Consider the following 15,983-nt stretch of genomic DNA (forward strand, 5'->3'; position numbering starts at 1 on the left):
AAAGCCCTTTATCAGGGCTTTTCTGATGAAGAGGTTTTACCCAAAATGTCAATTTTCTTGCTCCTTGGATGCTGCCTTACCTGCTGTGCTTTTCCAACACCATAGAGTCATAGAGATATACAGCACGGAAACAGACCCTTTGGTCCAACCCGTCCATGCTGACAACCCAATCTAGTCCCACCTGCCAGCACCCGGCCCATATCCCTCCAAACCCTTCCTATTCATATACCCATCCAAATGCCTTTTAAATGTTGCAGTTGTACTAGCCTCCACCATTTCCTCTGGCATCTCATTCCATACACGTACCATCCTCTGTGTGAAAGCGTTGCCCCTTAAGTCTCTTTAAAATCTTTCCCCTCTCACCCTAAACCTATGCCCTCTAGTTCTGGTCTCTCCCACTCCAGGGAAAAGACTTTGTCTATTTATCCTATCTATGACGCTCATAATTTTGTAAACCTCTATGAGGTCACCCCTTAGCCTCTGATGTCCCAGGGAAAACAGCCTCAACCTGTTCAGCCTCTCCCTATAGCTCAAATGCTCCGACCCTGGCAACATCCGTGTAAATCTTTTCTGAACCCTTTCAAGTTTCACTACACTCTTGACTCTAGCCTCCAGCATCTGTAGTACTCACTTTTGCCAAGATGGGACTTGAACCAGGACCTTCTAGCACTGAGCCACAATAGTCCCCTGCTTAATTATAGGTTTGATCTTTTGGTCTACCTGCTAACTATCTGTTGTATAATGGCTAAGGTTCCAGATCAGACAAGCCTACATCTTTAATAAAGTTACACAACAACACAATATGTGACATTCCATTACAAAGGCATTCGTTTCATCTTTAGTCACTCTCTTTATGTCATGGAATCATAATAGTGTATTCAGTAAATCAGCTATGTATATGCAATGTACAGTAATATTAGTTTGCACAGAGTCCAGATTATACATATAAGGCTGTGATATTGTGGCAGTGTAAATATTTAATATTGTAAATAAACTTCAACATCTGTCTCAACAAGAAGTTGTGGTATATTTTACTCAGATGGCAGCAATGGTGACAGTACGTGGGCACTAAAAGCTAATTGTGACATCTAGTCAGTGGCAGTAAGTGGATGCTAAAAGCTAAAAAGGTGGTGGCAGTGTTGCAGTTGTGAAAAGTTTTATTCCTAATAGTTATCCATTAAATCTAACCAGATTCAGAACTATAGTGCAGCTATAGCCAAAGCTAATGGCTATGAATCTGTACTGAAGCACTTAGTACTTTACTTGCGCTCTCTATTCCAAAAAGCAGCAATATGCATCACGCTCAGTGCAACTGCAATTTTTTTAAAAAGTGGCCGATTAAAAGGAAATTGCATGGACAGTTCATAGCTACAGAAACCATTTCTGGAACACAAAACAGGAGAAAAAAAACTGAAAATGCAGTATCCTACATTAGAAATGCTTACCTGTTCACAATTGTTAGTTGATTCTGTCATCTTGCCTCTTGGATAAAGTGTGGAAATAAATCTGTTATCACCACTTTTATGGTGTGACTGCCATCTACAGACAAAAACCTATTATTACAGGCCTGAAATTTTAAAAGTGCAGCAAGAAAGAAATAAACCATCTGCTATTTTTAAAACTGGAGCAACAAATAGAAAAATACTTTTAAAGCCAGCAATAGGACATTTAAAAATGCTACACTTCTTTCATTCTGATACTTGAAAGATTTTGTTAGAACCCACACTAATTTTTCTCTATTTTTAATTTATTCTTTTATCAACCTGGTTTCGAGCTGTGAACCGTGAACTACGTTCTAAGTATTACTGCCTTTATCTGAATAAATTTCAAAGGTGACCCTATTTGGTATCTTCAGAAAATTAACCAATAAAGCAGCCTCTATGATTGTGGAACAATGCATTGTGTAAACCATTTAATAATCTGGCCAGCTTTGTTACTTTCTTTTATTCATCCCTTAACTGTGTTTGTTGGTCTATTTGTCTGTCTTGCGTATGAATGAGGCTGAAAACAGAAGTTATAGACCAATTAGATTACTTTGTTGTTTAATTTTACTCTGCTAAAGTTATGATATTGTTAATAATAGCTAGGTCCTTTGTTTAAGACACAAACTGGTGTCTGGAATTGATTATTTGCAAAACCTGGGAATTGGTGATTCAAAAGTCTAGTTAGGAACCATTGGTGTCAATTTAATGAGAGTTCTATAAAGGCTCTTATATCCTTTATAGTAGGCTCTAATATTTTCCCAATGACAGATATTAAGCTAATGAGTAAGTTTTATTTGCCTTCCTCCCTTTTTGAGTAATGATGTTCAATTGACATTGTTTACAATCTTGAAATGTTCCACAGTCTAAGGATGTTTGGAAGATTACTGCCACTCCCTCCACTATCTTTGTAGTTATTTCCTTTAATATCCTGGTATGCAACCCATTAGATCTGGGGGACTTTCTGTACGTAAAATACAGTAACATTTATAAGCACAGAACCTAGACTATGTAAGTCTATGATATTGTAGCCGTTGAAAGCGTTAGCATTGTAAATTAATTTCAAGATATTTATCTGAAAAATTACTTGAGTTGAAATAATTCCACATAGGCTGGTACTCTGTCACCATGTCACCCTTTACTTACACATGCATTGTATTGGACACTGATCCAGCTTCCTCAGAACCAGCTCTCAAAGTGACCAGAATCTCTGACATTCCTGTCTATATCTGTCAGCCAGGACTCCCTCGTAGGACCAGGTTAAAAGCCCCAATCAGGGAACTCATATTCAATAATGGTCACCTAGCTGACCTTGTAATAATCACTACATCCCTCCCACTCTAAGTCTGGGGATGCAGTCCTGTTCTTTTTCTTGTTGCCTCTCCTGGAGCGTTTTCACACCGGGTCCAGTTCCACCAACTCAGCCTTGAACACAGGTGGTGTATATATAGCATCTTAGTGTACGTTTTGCACCCGGAGTCGTTCGGAAGAGAGTAATCCTTCACTTTAGGAGGTACAGGTGTCAAATCTGCGACATCTGTCATGCCCAACTCAGGCTCCGATTTTTCTTCAACACTTTATGGAGTGGAAGGATCCATGTGTTCTGACAGCCTTTTCGGCTGTTCTCAGGGGCCGGGTATGTTTTGATCCTGCCCCGTTTGTGAATTTGCAGCTTTCATCTGGCTCATGTGCTGTCTCACCTATCCCAAATATTATATGTTATGGGTCCTTACCTTGCATCAGCCATGCCTCTTAACAAGGTAAAAACAATGACTGCAGATGCTGAAAACCAAATACTGGATTAGTGGTGCTGGAAGAGCACAGCAGTTCAGGCAGCATCCAACGAGCATCCATTTTTGTGATTTCGGCACCAAACTTCGTCCTCTAAAGTAAACAGTTTTTTTTGCTTAGAGGATTTCTGTGTCCGGCATTGGCGTTCCTGATGTTATTTCACCTTCCCCTCAAGGTTCGTGAAGATGAGAGTTAATCTGTGTCTATTTTGATTGGTTCTGATTTGGATGTTGCTAAACAATTTAACTATTCCAAGCCAGCTGTGGGTGGGCTTTCCAGGGTGTGCAGTTTCTAGAATACCAGCCTATGAGTTCTCTTATTTAATTTCAACCTAGTGGCACTCTTTTGCTGCCTCAAGTCTGCAAACCACCAGCAACTATAATGGCTTGCAGGTCCGGATACTGAAGAAAATGTTAACCGATTGGTCAATGCTTGGCTTTGTTTTGGAGGTTTGTTGTAGGCTGATCTGGAGTCCTTCTGTTCAGAATGTGTCTTGAGAGAGGTTATGCAATTGCCTTTACTCAAGTGATGTTCTCCAAGCTCAGTTGGACTGGTGAGAGTGTTCGCTACCATTGGATTACCCTGCAACTCACATGCTCCACGTATCGCATTTTTTAATGGCAAAGCAGTTGTAGAGCCTGTTTGAAGTCCAGTTGGGCTTCAATTAGGTGCCTTTGCATGGTTACCTCATTAATCCCACATACCAAATGGTCTCACAGAATTTCATTAAGATGACTTAAACCAAAGTCACATGCCACTGCCAGGCATCTTAACATTGTCCAAAATCCCAACACAGATTCCCCTGGTTCTCGAACTGCCAAGTAGAACAGATATCAGGTCATATTATTCAGGTCATATTATTCCTTAACTAAATCCATCAACTCTTAAAGGTTTTAGTACCCACTGCCTCGGGAAACATTATCTCTTAACAACGAAAAAGCTGTGGGCCCACAAGCTGATAGGAGAATTACTCATTGTCTTTCATCTTCCCCAATGTCATTTGCATGGATAGAAGTAACATATTCTTTCCACATAATGGGCCCAGTCTTCAACGGTAAGATCGACTGAGTCAAGCTTCCCAAATAACAGCATGATGCCAGAAATGTTTACCTCAACTCAAAGACGATTGTTGCGAGTGAATTTCTTAAGGAACACTTTTTTTTCTCTCTAATCACCACTAAAGTAACTCCACAGAGGCCTGTATCCTGTCGCCAAGATACCCTTGATTCACATGTACATACTGTACACTATTCTGGCTTTCTCAGAGCCAGCTCTCAGAGTGAACTGAACCTCTGACACTCCTGTTTCTATCTGTCAGCCAGGGCTCCCAGCTTGGACCAAGTTAGCAGCTCCAATCAGGGCACTCATACTGCATGTGGTAAATTTGGCTGACTTGGTTACAATCACTACATTAGCCTCAGTTACACCTGTCACACAAAGTGACATTTAGAAAACCACAAACCACATTACCATTCGTCTGGGAATTCGTAAACTAGTCTTTAAATAATTAGAGTGAACGCCAGGGCCATTCATGCTGCTCCCTGTCTTAGTTGAGAGTGTAGGAAAATTGAAGATTTTCGTCTCTTCAGACAGGACTACAAAGTGGCAAATTTAAAATGTCAGCTTCAACTGGTAATTAAATCATTCTTTGACCCTTTGAAACTTCTTCGTGTCATGTTGTACTTTGCACATTCTTATTAACACCTTTCTGTGACCATGTAATAAAACTCCTGACCATTATGTGGAGTTAGAAAATTTGGGAATGGTGAAGCCCCCCCAGTCCAACCTTGCCTGATCTTTTCTTTCCATCCAGACACTCCTTACATTTAGCTGGAATGTCAAAACTCTTGTCTTTATTTTTTAAAAAAAACCATCCGATTTTATCCTTCAGATGTAGGAGTGTTGAACTCCTACAACTACAGGACACCACCCGAACATTTAACAAAGCTGCGGGTTAACAAACGAGACCTTTCCAGGGGCCGCGACCCAGTTTCCCTCCGGTACTCATTCACCGCCGCAACCACCGGCTTGTGACGGTGCAGCCACGATCGGCTTTCGGAGGGGAAACATCATCCGCCGGGAGCAGCGCGAGTGCTCGGCGGCTCGGGCGGGTCACGGGTTAGTGCGGCTGCTGCAGCTCGGTACCAAACGCTCATGTTTAATGTTGTTGTTGTTGTTGATGCTGCTGTGCACCTCTGTGTTTTTGCAGCTGACTTTTTCCCCCCTGTGTGTTTACAGAGTGATGCCGAGCGCCTGTCTGCCCTCCTGGGAGCTCAGTTTCTACCTCGCCATCACAGTTGGATTTCACTTTTACTCCTTCTATGAAGTGTACCAACTCTCCAGAAGTAAGAGCGCTTCCTTCCCCTGTCCCCCTGCAACACTGGGAGAACCCCTCCCTGCACCTTCTGCGCTGCCGAGAAGTTACTTTTGTTTTTACAATAAATCTTTTTTTTAAAAAAAACATAAAGGTTAAATTCAAAACTAATATCTCAGAGAGTTGCCTGGAAAAGTGGACAGTTTCTGCCTTTTAAGCAGATGCACAGTCTGTAGGATCTAAACATTTTTGAGAGGGAGGGTGATTCATCAGTTATTTGAATGAAAGAGACACTCTATGGCTCTGGTGGTATCGGTGGAGAGAAGCAGAGTCTGAATTGCAATAGTCAGCCTGCTCGATGGTGACCCGTCCACTTAAAAGCTGGCTACCCCGCAGATAGACTATCCAGTAACCCCCCCATCTCTTGAAAATGGCAGGCAGGTTATGGTAGATGGTGAGCTGGACACTCAGATCTTCCAACTCATATCTTTCTGCCAACAACTGCTTCTCCCTCCCACGTTTTCAAACTCTCAACCCGGGAATGTAACACATTGCCAAATATTTCAGGTTGGTGACTTCTGTCACCTAATGCTTCTGAAAGGATTAATGTTGGAGATTGCATTAGGCTGTAACCAGTCTGACTGTGTCACACAATTTTGGCAGTGAATTGAGGAGTTCAACTGTAGATCTTTCAAACATGAATTATCAGTACTGCTAAGTAAGCAGCAGTCCATGTACTGTGACTAAGGATGTGAAAATATCCATTTCAATGTGAAGACAGCCATAAAGGCTGAATGAAGACCTTCAGCCTACTTAAACAATTGAAATAAAGACTTGTTGGGCCTAATGGCCTGTTTCTACACTGTAGGGATTCTGTGTTTTTAAAAAAAATTATATTCAGGCTGACATTTTACCTGGCAGTGGAGAAAAACTAGAAGGTAACATTTCCTGACATTCTCCTGGTGGCTATAACTTGCAGCTGGCACCTCCATGTTGGTTTACACCTTGGCACATGCCATGTGCAGTGACTTGCATCTTTAGTCTAAGGAGGTTGACAACAGAAATGGACCAGTTGCACCATATCATCATGACACGTTTATGGTTCACTTAGAAAATAGCTCAATTTGTCACTTTGGAATTTACCAGACACCTGTTTCATTCATTGGAACATAGTACATCTCAGGCTTTTTGCTTGCTGTCTTTGTGTTCACTCACTTTACACTCACTTGTCGACAAATATTGTGAATAATTGAAATCCAAAGCAAGAGCAAAATTGGCTGGAATAACTCAGTGAATCAGCCAGCATCTGTGGAGAGCAACAGAAAAACTGGCTCAGTTTGTCTGATGAGCAACTATACGACAAGTATATTTGTTGGAGAAATTTCATTTCAATCACGACTGACTGTAGTGGTTATAAGAAAGACCTTTCTGAATTCCTTTGGATGGCTGCTTAAGGGTGTGATATTTTGGCTATATTGTAACAATATATCTGTTTGCTTGAAACTATGTGGAGTAAGATCACAAATCACTGTTCACAGCAGTGTGCATCTTGTCTTTTGTGCATTGCTGCATCATTCAGAGCTTGCAGCCACACTGTACTTCTATTTTGCTTTGCAGTTTTGTGCAGTTACAAAGCCAGATAGCCTATCATGTTTGCCACCAGTGATCAGTCAAGGAGTGGACATGTTGCTGTATGGCACCATATGATGCCAGTGTCACACTTGCAGCATATGCCACAACAAACACACTGCATGTGCTTTAACCAAGTGACCATGTATGAACATCTAAGGGGAATAGCCCCTCAGTAGGGCCTAGGGTACAACACAGTATTCGATATGTGGTCTCACCAATGCTCCATATAACTGAAGCATTTTCAGTTCCTCTTGTAATACATGATGCGTTTCATTAGTCTTCTTAATTACTTGTATTTGCACACTAGCATGTACATGTACTCTTGAACACCAAGATCAGGGATTTCTCAAAGTGGGGTTTGGGACCCAGGTGGGGTTGCATGCCAAAATTGTAGGGTCATGAAATCTAAGGTAGTAATGCAATGGTAGATTGGACCAATTACAGCAGCTGTACCCTGCTCTAACAGACCCTCACTCTAACTGCGCTCATTGATGGGGTCATGATAATTTTCAACTTTCAAAAGTCTGAATAGGAAATGTTTGAGAAGCACCACCCTAGATTCCCACGTACCTTGGAATTTTACAGTTGTTTTCTGTTGTTGTCATCAGCGTTAGCGTTAAGGCTGTCCGGTCCTTGAGTGATTTAATGTGCTCCATAACATTGAGTAACTAAACAGTGTAATTGTGTCAAGTACATGTCCCTGTTGGCGATTTTGAAAACGTTGACGCCCCCCCCCCCCATTCACTCAGGGGTTTCAACACGGTTAAGTGAGCTTCTTGGAAAGCCGGCAAGCCATTTCTTTCACTTGTCGACAAATATTGTGAATAATTGAAATCCAAAGCAAGAGCAAAATTGGCTGGAATAACTCAGTGAATCAGCCAGCATCTGTGGAGAGCAACAGAAAAACTGGCTCGTTTGTCTGATGAGCAACTATACGACAAGTATATTTGTTGGAGAAATTTCATTTCAATCACGACTGACTGTAGTGGTTATAAGAAAGACCTTTCTGAATTCCTTTATTTGGCTGCTTAAGGGTGTGATATTTTGGCTATATTGTAACAATATATCTGTTTGCTTGAAACTATGTGGAGTAAGATTACAAATTAATTAATGGGTTCTGTAGTAACATGATTCAACTCTCAGTTTACCACCTGTCGATTTTATAATCAAGTTAACATATTTAGATTAGATTCCCTACAGTGTGGAAAAAGGCCTTTCAGCCCAACAAGTCCACACTGACCCTCCGAAGGAGTAACCCATTTCTCTCTGACTAATGCACCTAACACTATGGACAATTTAGCGTGGTCGATTCACCTGACCTGCACATCTTTGGATTGTAGGAGGAAACCAGAGCACCCGGAGGAAACCCATGCAGACATTCTTATGTTAAGAAGAGCAATGATGTTTGTATAGGTTGCTAAGAATATTTCTCACGTCGTAATATTTATTTATCAATTTATTGTTTTAAAAAAGTATTAAATTTGTAGACTGAGTCAGAGTGCACATTTTAACACCCTCCAAAGTTGAAATGCTGAAGTACAGTGGCAAGCTTCAGGCATTTGTTACATTTTCTTTGCTTTCAGCAGGTTTGTACACTGGTTTGTAAGGAAGTGACATTCGCTTTTAGGAGCAGTCTGTAAACAAAAGGAGAATATCTAATGTAAAAATACCACCTCTAAGACATTTGGCAATTCCCATCTGAGATAAAGATCTTAGTAATATGTGGATGGACATAGTTTCAGCTGAGGTGCTATGTGCAGGTAAATTGTATTGTATTACATTCTTACTAGTCAGAGTGGTTTGGTACCTGGGTGCATGACAAACATTGACTGAAGAAACTGAACAAGTAATTAATATTTATTAATTGTGTGATCATAATTGTATAACAATCCTGCAGAATGGGTATCAAGTTAAACAAGTCAATATTTTAAACAATATAAAATGAAAGATACATGAGAGCCTATCTTTCTTAAATTCTGTTTTTCCCTCGTATTACACTAGGCACGGTTTTTTAAAAAAATAATTTGGGTTAGGTTTTCTTGTAACAGCGAATGCAAAATAGACAATTTCACATGTACTGCTAAATGTAGAATTCTGGAATTTGAATCAGAGTTGGCATAGTCTTCCACAAATTACATGATGCTAGTGTCTCTCCAAAATACCTGATATTGAAATTTGGAACATTGTGAGATTGGAATTTATTGTTACTTCCCTTGGAAATCGCAATACAAAGTTAAATTGTACTCATCCCAGTGTAAGTATAATCTCAATGATGTTAGAAGTTCTGAGTATTGTAGTATTACCCATCTGAATTGAAAATTAACATAGAGTTTTATTTCTCAGATTTTAATTAATGCTGAAATTTTTAAATAAAGGATCTGCCTCTTTTTACTTTCTCTTAATCCATACTTTCTTCCTTCCCTTATTTTGCACTGCTCATTGAGCATTCTTCAGTTTGTTTGGTTTATTATTTGCCCTGGAGAAAGTGAGGACTGCAGATGCTGGAGATCAGAGCTGAAAATGTGTTGCTGGAAAAGCGCAGCAGGTCAGGCAGCATCCAAGGAACAGGAGAATCGACGTTTCGGGCACCAACCCTTCTTCAGGAATGAGGAAAGTGTGTCCAGCTTTTATCTTAGCCTGCTGGACACACTTTCCTCATTCCTGAAGAAGGGCTGATGCCCGAAACGTCGATTCTCCTGTTCCCTGGATGCTGCCTGACCTGCTGCGCTTTTCCAGCAACACATTTTCAGCGCTTATTATTTGCCCTGTTCACAATGGTTTGTAAACAAGTGCAAAGGGAATGAATGTCTGCAAAATCTATCCTGTTCTGATCTGTTTTGATATTGGGGAAGTCAATTATTTTGTCAGGATAAAGGTGTTACTTGGTAGTTGTTACTTGCAAAATGTTGAGTGAATACTTGATAAAACTCGCCATAATACAGGCATTTGAGCTCATTTAATTCAGACGGATTGAAAGTGCTGCATGTAGTTTCAAACCATTTTTAAATTTAATCTCCTTTAGCGAATTCATACAGATTACATTCTACTAATTTATATCTCTTGGTGTACGAAAGAACATTCTTTTGCTAAATTTTATTTTTAGATCCAACTCCATTTTCTCCATTACCCATATTTTACCTACTGGAAAGTTTTCCTTCATTTCGGGGCTAATCAGTAATAATTGTGAGTGATTTTAACTTTTATGACTGAGCAAAAGAGTAAGATGAATTCTTACCCCTATGATCTGTACTCCTTTTGGACATTTGATTTATTTATCAGCAGAATGGTTTTCTCTAGAATAAAATCTGTCTTTGACAGTAATAAATCTGAACAGTCATCAGCAACTCCAATCTCACACTTATGCATTCTGACTTTAATTTCCAGTGGTTACCTTTTTTTCCCACCAAACTGTGGAGATCAATAATGAAGCTATCTAGAAATTTCCCCCCGGTGCTAAACTCTTCCACAAACTCTTGTTTTTTCAGAAATGTTATTTGTTTTGGGTTGAAGTAAATGTCATAGACTTTCAGAACTTAATTGAAAGTATCAGTTGTTTCTTCTACACTTTGGAGAGCAATTACATGATCAGCTAAATTCCCAACTGTATATGAAAGTGCATTCACTTGTCTCATTTCTAATTTAATATCTAATCTGGAAACGATTCTATATCTTAAAAATTGTTTTCTAGAGGATGTTTAGTTCTATGTTCTATTTGATCCTTTCCAGAAATTAAAACTTCCTGGCTGTGTAATTTCAGCAATCAGGTCTTCCTATTGTGATTTCCTTGCTTCACAAATTTTGAATTTAGTAGTATGGCAGAGCTTTACCATGATCTTTTCCCACATTTTTGTAGCTAAAATGGGAGGATTCCTGCTTTTTTTTTTTTTTGCAGCTTCTCTGGATGAATCCTACAAGTCATGGCCTTAATGTATTGTAGGCAAAAGTGAGGACTGCAGATGCTGGAGATTTAGAGTCGAGAGTGTGGTGCTGAAAAAGCACAGCAGGTCAGGCAGCATCGAGGAGCAGGAGAGTCGATGTCAAAAAGCCCTTCATCAGGAATGGAGGGCTTTTGCCTGAAACCTGAATATATTATTTCCTGTTTCCTTAATAGCTTTACCGAATGAATACTGACATTTGCTGCTTTCGTAACAATATCTGTTTCTTTTAACTGTTTATCTGAATGCATCGTTCTCTGATGCCTTTAAAAAAGGAAACATTTTCTTTAATGGATTTTCCTCGATGATCCTTACTGTCATTGGCTGTAAGTAATAATCCCTTATGTTTTCACTGCTTTTACCTGAATGAATCCTGGTGCATGTTGGTTTAAGTAAATGCGTACCACCTTTTCTGCAACCTCAGTAATCTAACTTTTTCTGTTAAACTTTGTCTGTCTGTGCTCTTAAATTGCCCCTTTATTGCTTTGTTTTATTTTGCTTCTGTGGCCCTTGATTTCTTTGACTGTAGCTGTGCCTCCTATTGCATGTTGCTAAGGTGGCAAAGCTTGACCAGAGTTGCAAGTATGTTGCTTACTTCCAGCTTTCTCTGCCTGTAAATTGTGCCACTTAAAGTTTTCCCCTTACCCACTAGGATTTCAAATTTACTTATGGGACCTCTGCCATTTGCTCTGTGCTGAAGCTCAGCTCAGGACCACTCCTCTAGATCACTGTCATTTGATGGAGTATGTTATTGCTTTGATGGAGTTCCTAGCTCACCTTTGTTGCTGTGTATTTCATAACGCCTGAAATGCTTTTACTATTGTGTGTAGATTCTGCCTTGTTGAATCATGCCATGCGGTTCTCTTCTGAAAGGCTTGTGAATATTTTAACTCTTCTAATATGCTGACTATCTGCAAGAATTCTTAAGACTGCCAGCGTGTTAAAAGAAACGAAACAATTATCAGACCGGCCTATAAGGCTGCTCTCTCTTTAGAGTGAGCTGACTGGTGGTTTAACCTGAGGGTCACTACACCTCAGGTGAGGGGAGATGTTGAGATCAAGTGTTCTGCCCAAGATGTGGGAATTGAACCTGTGCTGTTGGCATCACAGTGCTTTGCAGACCAGCTATCCAGCCAAACAGTTAACCAGTTCCTTGCTAGTATGTGTATAGGACTCTGCTAAATGAAATTCACACCACTTGCCACCATGTTGTAAGATGAATCCTTACCAGTGCTCATTATTATAGAACTAACTGGTAGATTTTCTGCTGCCTTCCCCTTTCCTGTTGGCGATCTACGGGGCCTTCTTGGTCTTGTACTGGAGAGGTAACCACTCATTAGTTTAACAAGAACAAGCTGTTTTCTTAAATATGATATAAGTTATTGTACGATAGCAACTATGTATGCATTACATTAATATTATAGTAGTATAACAAGGTATATGAGCAAGATCCCGATGGTTGATTGAACTCCTTTTGTAACCTGAAGCTCTTCACTTTCTTAAGCCCATCATCATAATGTCATTGTTATGACATCATCATAATGGGTGGTACTTAAGGCAGTCTGCAATATAAATCATTTCAGACTCTCAAGTCCATATAAGGTAGTAGTCAACTCATTACCTCTACTAATTTTAACTTCTAATACTAGGAATATTTGCTGCAAAATATTATGCCATTTTTTGTTCTTGCCTGCTACATTTAGTTTTATTCAGAATGGGTTCAGCTTAGATAATTGACAATATTTTAGTATCAGGATTTAGTGTAAGAACCATTGATAGCACTTCAAGATTTTTAGGAAGTCAACATAATAAGAGTGTACTGTACTTTTGGAAGTTCCTGATTCCCTATAAGGTTTAGGGACTTTTACTGGCCTGGGTTTTACGGGGGGGGGGGGTGGAAGGGGGGGGATATTGAGCGTGGCCTTTCACCATTTGAACTCCCTTTATTTATTATTTCATGGCATGAAGGCATTGCTGGCAAGGCCAGAATTTGTTGCCTGTCCTGAATTGCCCTTGACCTGAGTGGCTTACTGGCCATTTCAGAAGGCAGTTAAAAGTTAAACCACATTCTTGTGGGCCTGAGGTCATGTGTAGACAAGACTGGGCAAGGACGGTAGACTTCCTTCCCTAAAGGGTATTAGTGAACCAGATGGGTCTTTACAACAATTGCTGATAATTGTCATGCTCACCATTACTGAGACTAGCTATTATTTCCAGATTTATTAACAGAATTCAAATTCCAATAGCTGCTCAGGTAGGATTTAGACTATTGTCTTGTGAACATTTTCATGGGCCTCTATATTACTAGACTAATGACAATATCGCAATGTCACCATCTCCCCTAATGGTATATCACTCACAATGTTGCCAGAGATTCTGCTGTTGATCTCCATTAATCAGCAATCATTGAAATCATTTGATCAGTTGAAAACATTCCCTCTCTACAGTCTGATGCCATTAAAAAGTAGCCTCCTTCAGTCAGTTGGAACTGGGGTTTGATATTGTAAGCTGAGTAACTGTTGCTGAACAAAAAATGTCGTAATATGTTGGCTCTTTGGACAGCTTGACATCACTGCAATGCCAATCTGGAAATCCTCCTGGGAAGGCACTACAATCCATTGCATGGTGAGAGAAAGTAAAGTACTTGCCAAGGAGATGACTGGATCACTCTCAAAGGATTTTTCAATGTCAGAGACAAATGTCTTTGCTCTGTTGCTAATCATACTTTGACATTTAAACATTGATTTATGCAATATAACAACAAAGTTATGGAAGAACGCAGCACTTAAAAATCTGTGACAATCAAGTTTTGGTTAAATTATATTGTCCTTCTAAAGGTTTGGTTGACTGTGAGAGTCAGAATTATTTTTTTGACTGAGCAATTAAATGTTTTTAAAAAACAGAGTAATTCACTGAAGGTCATATCTTTATGTAATAGGGGTGTTCCATCTCTAACAAGATCGTTTCTAAATATACTTACCTGCGTATATCATACACTTATCCCAGAATATTTATTGTAAAACTTTACTTTATTTGGAGTGATTCAAGCTAATGGAAACATCTGTGTTTTCTCCAGAACAACCTATATTGGTGTTCTTTTAATGTCTCTTAATTTGGTTAGAAGTCACCTGGTCAGGTGTGGAATTCTATGCTTTGATTTGACAACATATTTGTCCTGTCGACTTCAAGAGCCTGGTGATTAACTGCAATGGCTCAGTAGTTTTGGGTCTACTCTGTCCTTGCTTCATCCTTAACATTTTAAAGAACAAACATTTTAGACCTTTGAACATTTCCAATTCTCTCAAGTGAATATGAAAAGTCCTATGGCCCTGTTTTGAAGAATAAGAGAGGCATGGCTAACAGATGTTCCTCAGCCAACAGCAATACAAAAGTTACCAGGTCATTTGCACATTGCTATTTGTGCTACTATTCTGGGTTCAGTTCCATTCCAAGAATAATTGCACTTCAACATCACTTAGTTACTCGTTTACCCTTTGGGACTTTCTAGGGTAATGAAAGCTGTTTCACCAATGCCTGTTTTATTTTTTTCCTTCTTTATTTTCACTACTGTTATTGGTCTTACTATCAAACTATCTACAAAATAAATCAAATGGAGCCCCAATATGTTGTGCCACAAAATGTTGAAACATATATTTGTGCCTGTGACTTTTACAGAGTGGAGGTAAAAAGCATTTTCCCAGAAAATTGAAGAAAAATTGGATATTAGTCCTTTTTTTATTGTTCAAAATTTGATTTTAAACATACATTGTAATCATTCCTTTTTTAGTTTTAGTCATAGTCGATAGTCAACCTTTCCTGTTTGTTAATTTCAGAAATTAAGGGTTCATTTGCCTTGCATTGCATATGTTAATCCATTAAACTTCAAAAATACAAACCTTTACATTTTTTTTGCATAATAAATCTATAAAGCCTTGCAGAGCTCTGTGCCTACAAATTGTTTGTTAACTATTTGAATGGCAGAAACCTGGTGCTTTACTTGGAGCTTGTGAGGTTTGTATTAGATGATTTACAAAAACAGGAATTACAGTATAAAAATTACATCCCAATTATAACACATCATTACAATGCACAGGAGCATTTAGGAAGATTAGATTTTATGGTTATATGATGTTTTACAGAGCTGTTAGTCTGCTTTTAATTTCTACATTTGTCCAGTGTTTTGCCTTTGCTTGCCAACCAAGCTGTATTTTGCTCGCTATGTTTATTGATATATCTATTACAATGTGTTAATATTTATAATAAATCACCTGCAGACCAACTGTATAATCCTGATTTACATGATAACTAAATCTATTTTCTCTCCACTTTAAAAGCTGTTTTGCAGTTAATCTATTTGCTCAAATGAATTATATTTTTCACAGCAGTTGCATGTTTAAAACCTAAACTATTTAGAAGTAAGCTTGGGAAGAATTGGTTAGGAATTACTGCTCTCTTATTGTACTTCTAGTGCCTTTTCTGCTTAAATGTTACATTGAGGGCTCGCAGAATTCACAGAGGCCAAAAATGAAACATATTCTGGTTCTTGACTTCAGCTGTATGCTCTAAATGTTTTGTTTCCTGAATAAAAAATTAAGGATTTGAAATCAATAGGCTGAATGTGGCTATGGTGAGATGAATGATACAATCAGGCCTAATGTTCTGTTAGCCGCATTTTAAGTTTTTCTCAGGCAGGATACCATCATCACTATTGCTAGGCAGCAGCGTGTTCACAGTTGACATTCAGTATTGCTTGTTAAAACACTTTGCGAGCAGTCCGAATCCCCACAAGTGGTGATCTTACCAAACTCACCATACAAACTAATCATTGAG

The 15,983-nt window shown here is 39.1% G+C and overlaps 1 protein-coding gene across 4 annotated transcripts in view; it reads left to right on the top strand.

Moving 5' to 3' along the window:
• The first annotated feature begins 5,295 nt into the window (after positions 1–5,295).
• Positions 5,296–15,983, top strand: part of hhat (hedgehog acyltransferase) — a 264,425-nt gene continuing 253,737 nt past the window's right edge. For all 4 annotated transcript variants that reach the window (XM_072580734.1, XM_072580732.1, XM_072580733.1 and 1 more), the window contains exons 1-2: positions 5,296–5,390; positions 5,511–5,617. In XM_072580734.1, coding sequence (XP_072436835.1) covers positions 5,515–5,617 — 103 coding nt within the window. In that variant the 5' untranslated portion in view covers positions 5,296–5,390; positions 5,511–5,514. The remainder of the gene's footprint in view (positions 5,391–5,510; positions 5,618–15,983) is intronic.

The sequence above is a fragment of the Chiloscyllium punctatum genome, chromosome 11 (assembly GCF_047496795.1).
Source record: "Chiloscyllium punctatum isolate Juve2018m chromosome 11, sChiPun1.3, whole genome shotgun sequence".
In the NCBI taxonomy this organism is placed as follows: domain Eukaryota; kingdom Metazoa; phylum Chordata; class Chondrichthyes; order Orectolobiformes; family Hemiscylliidae; genus Chiloscyllium; species Chiloscyllium punctatum.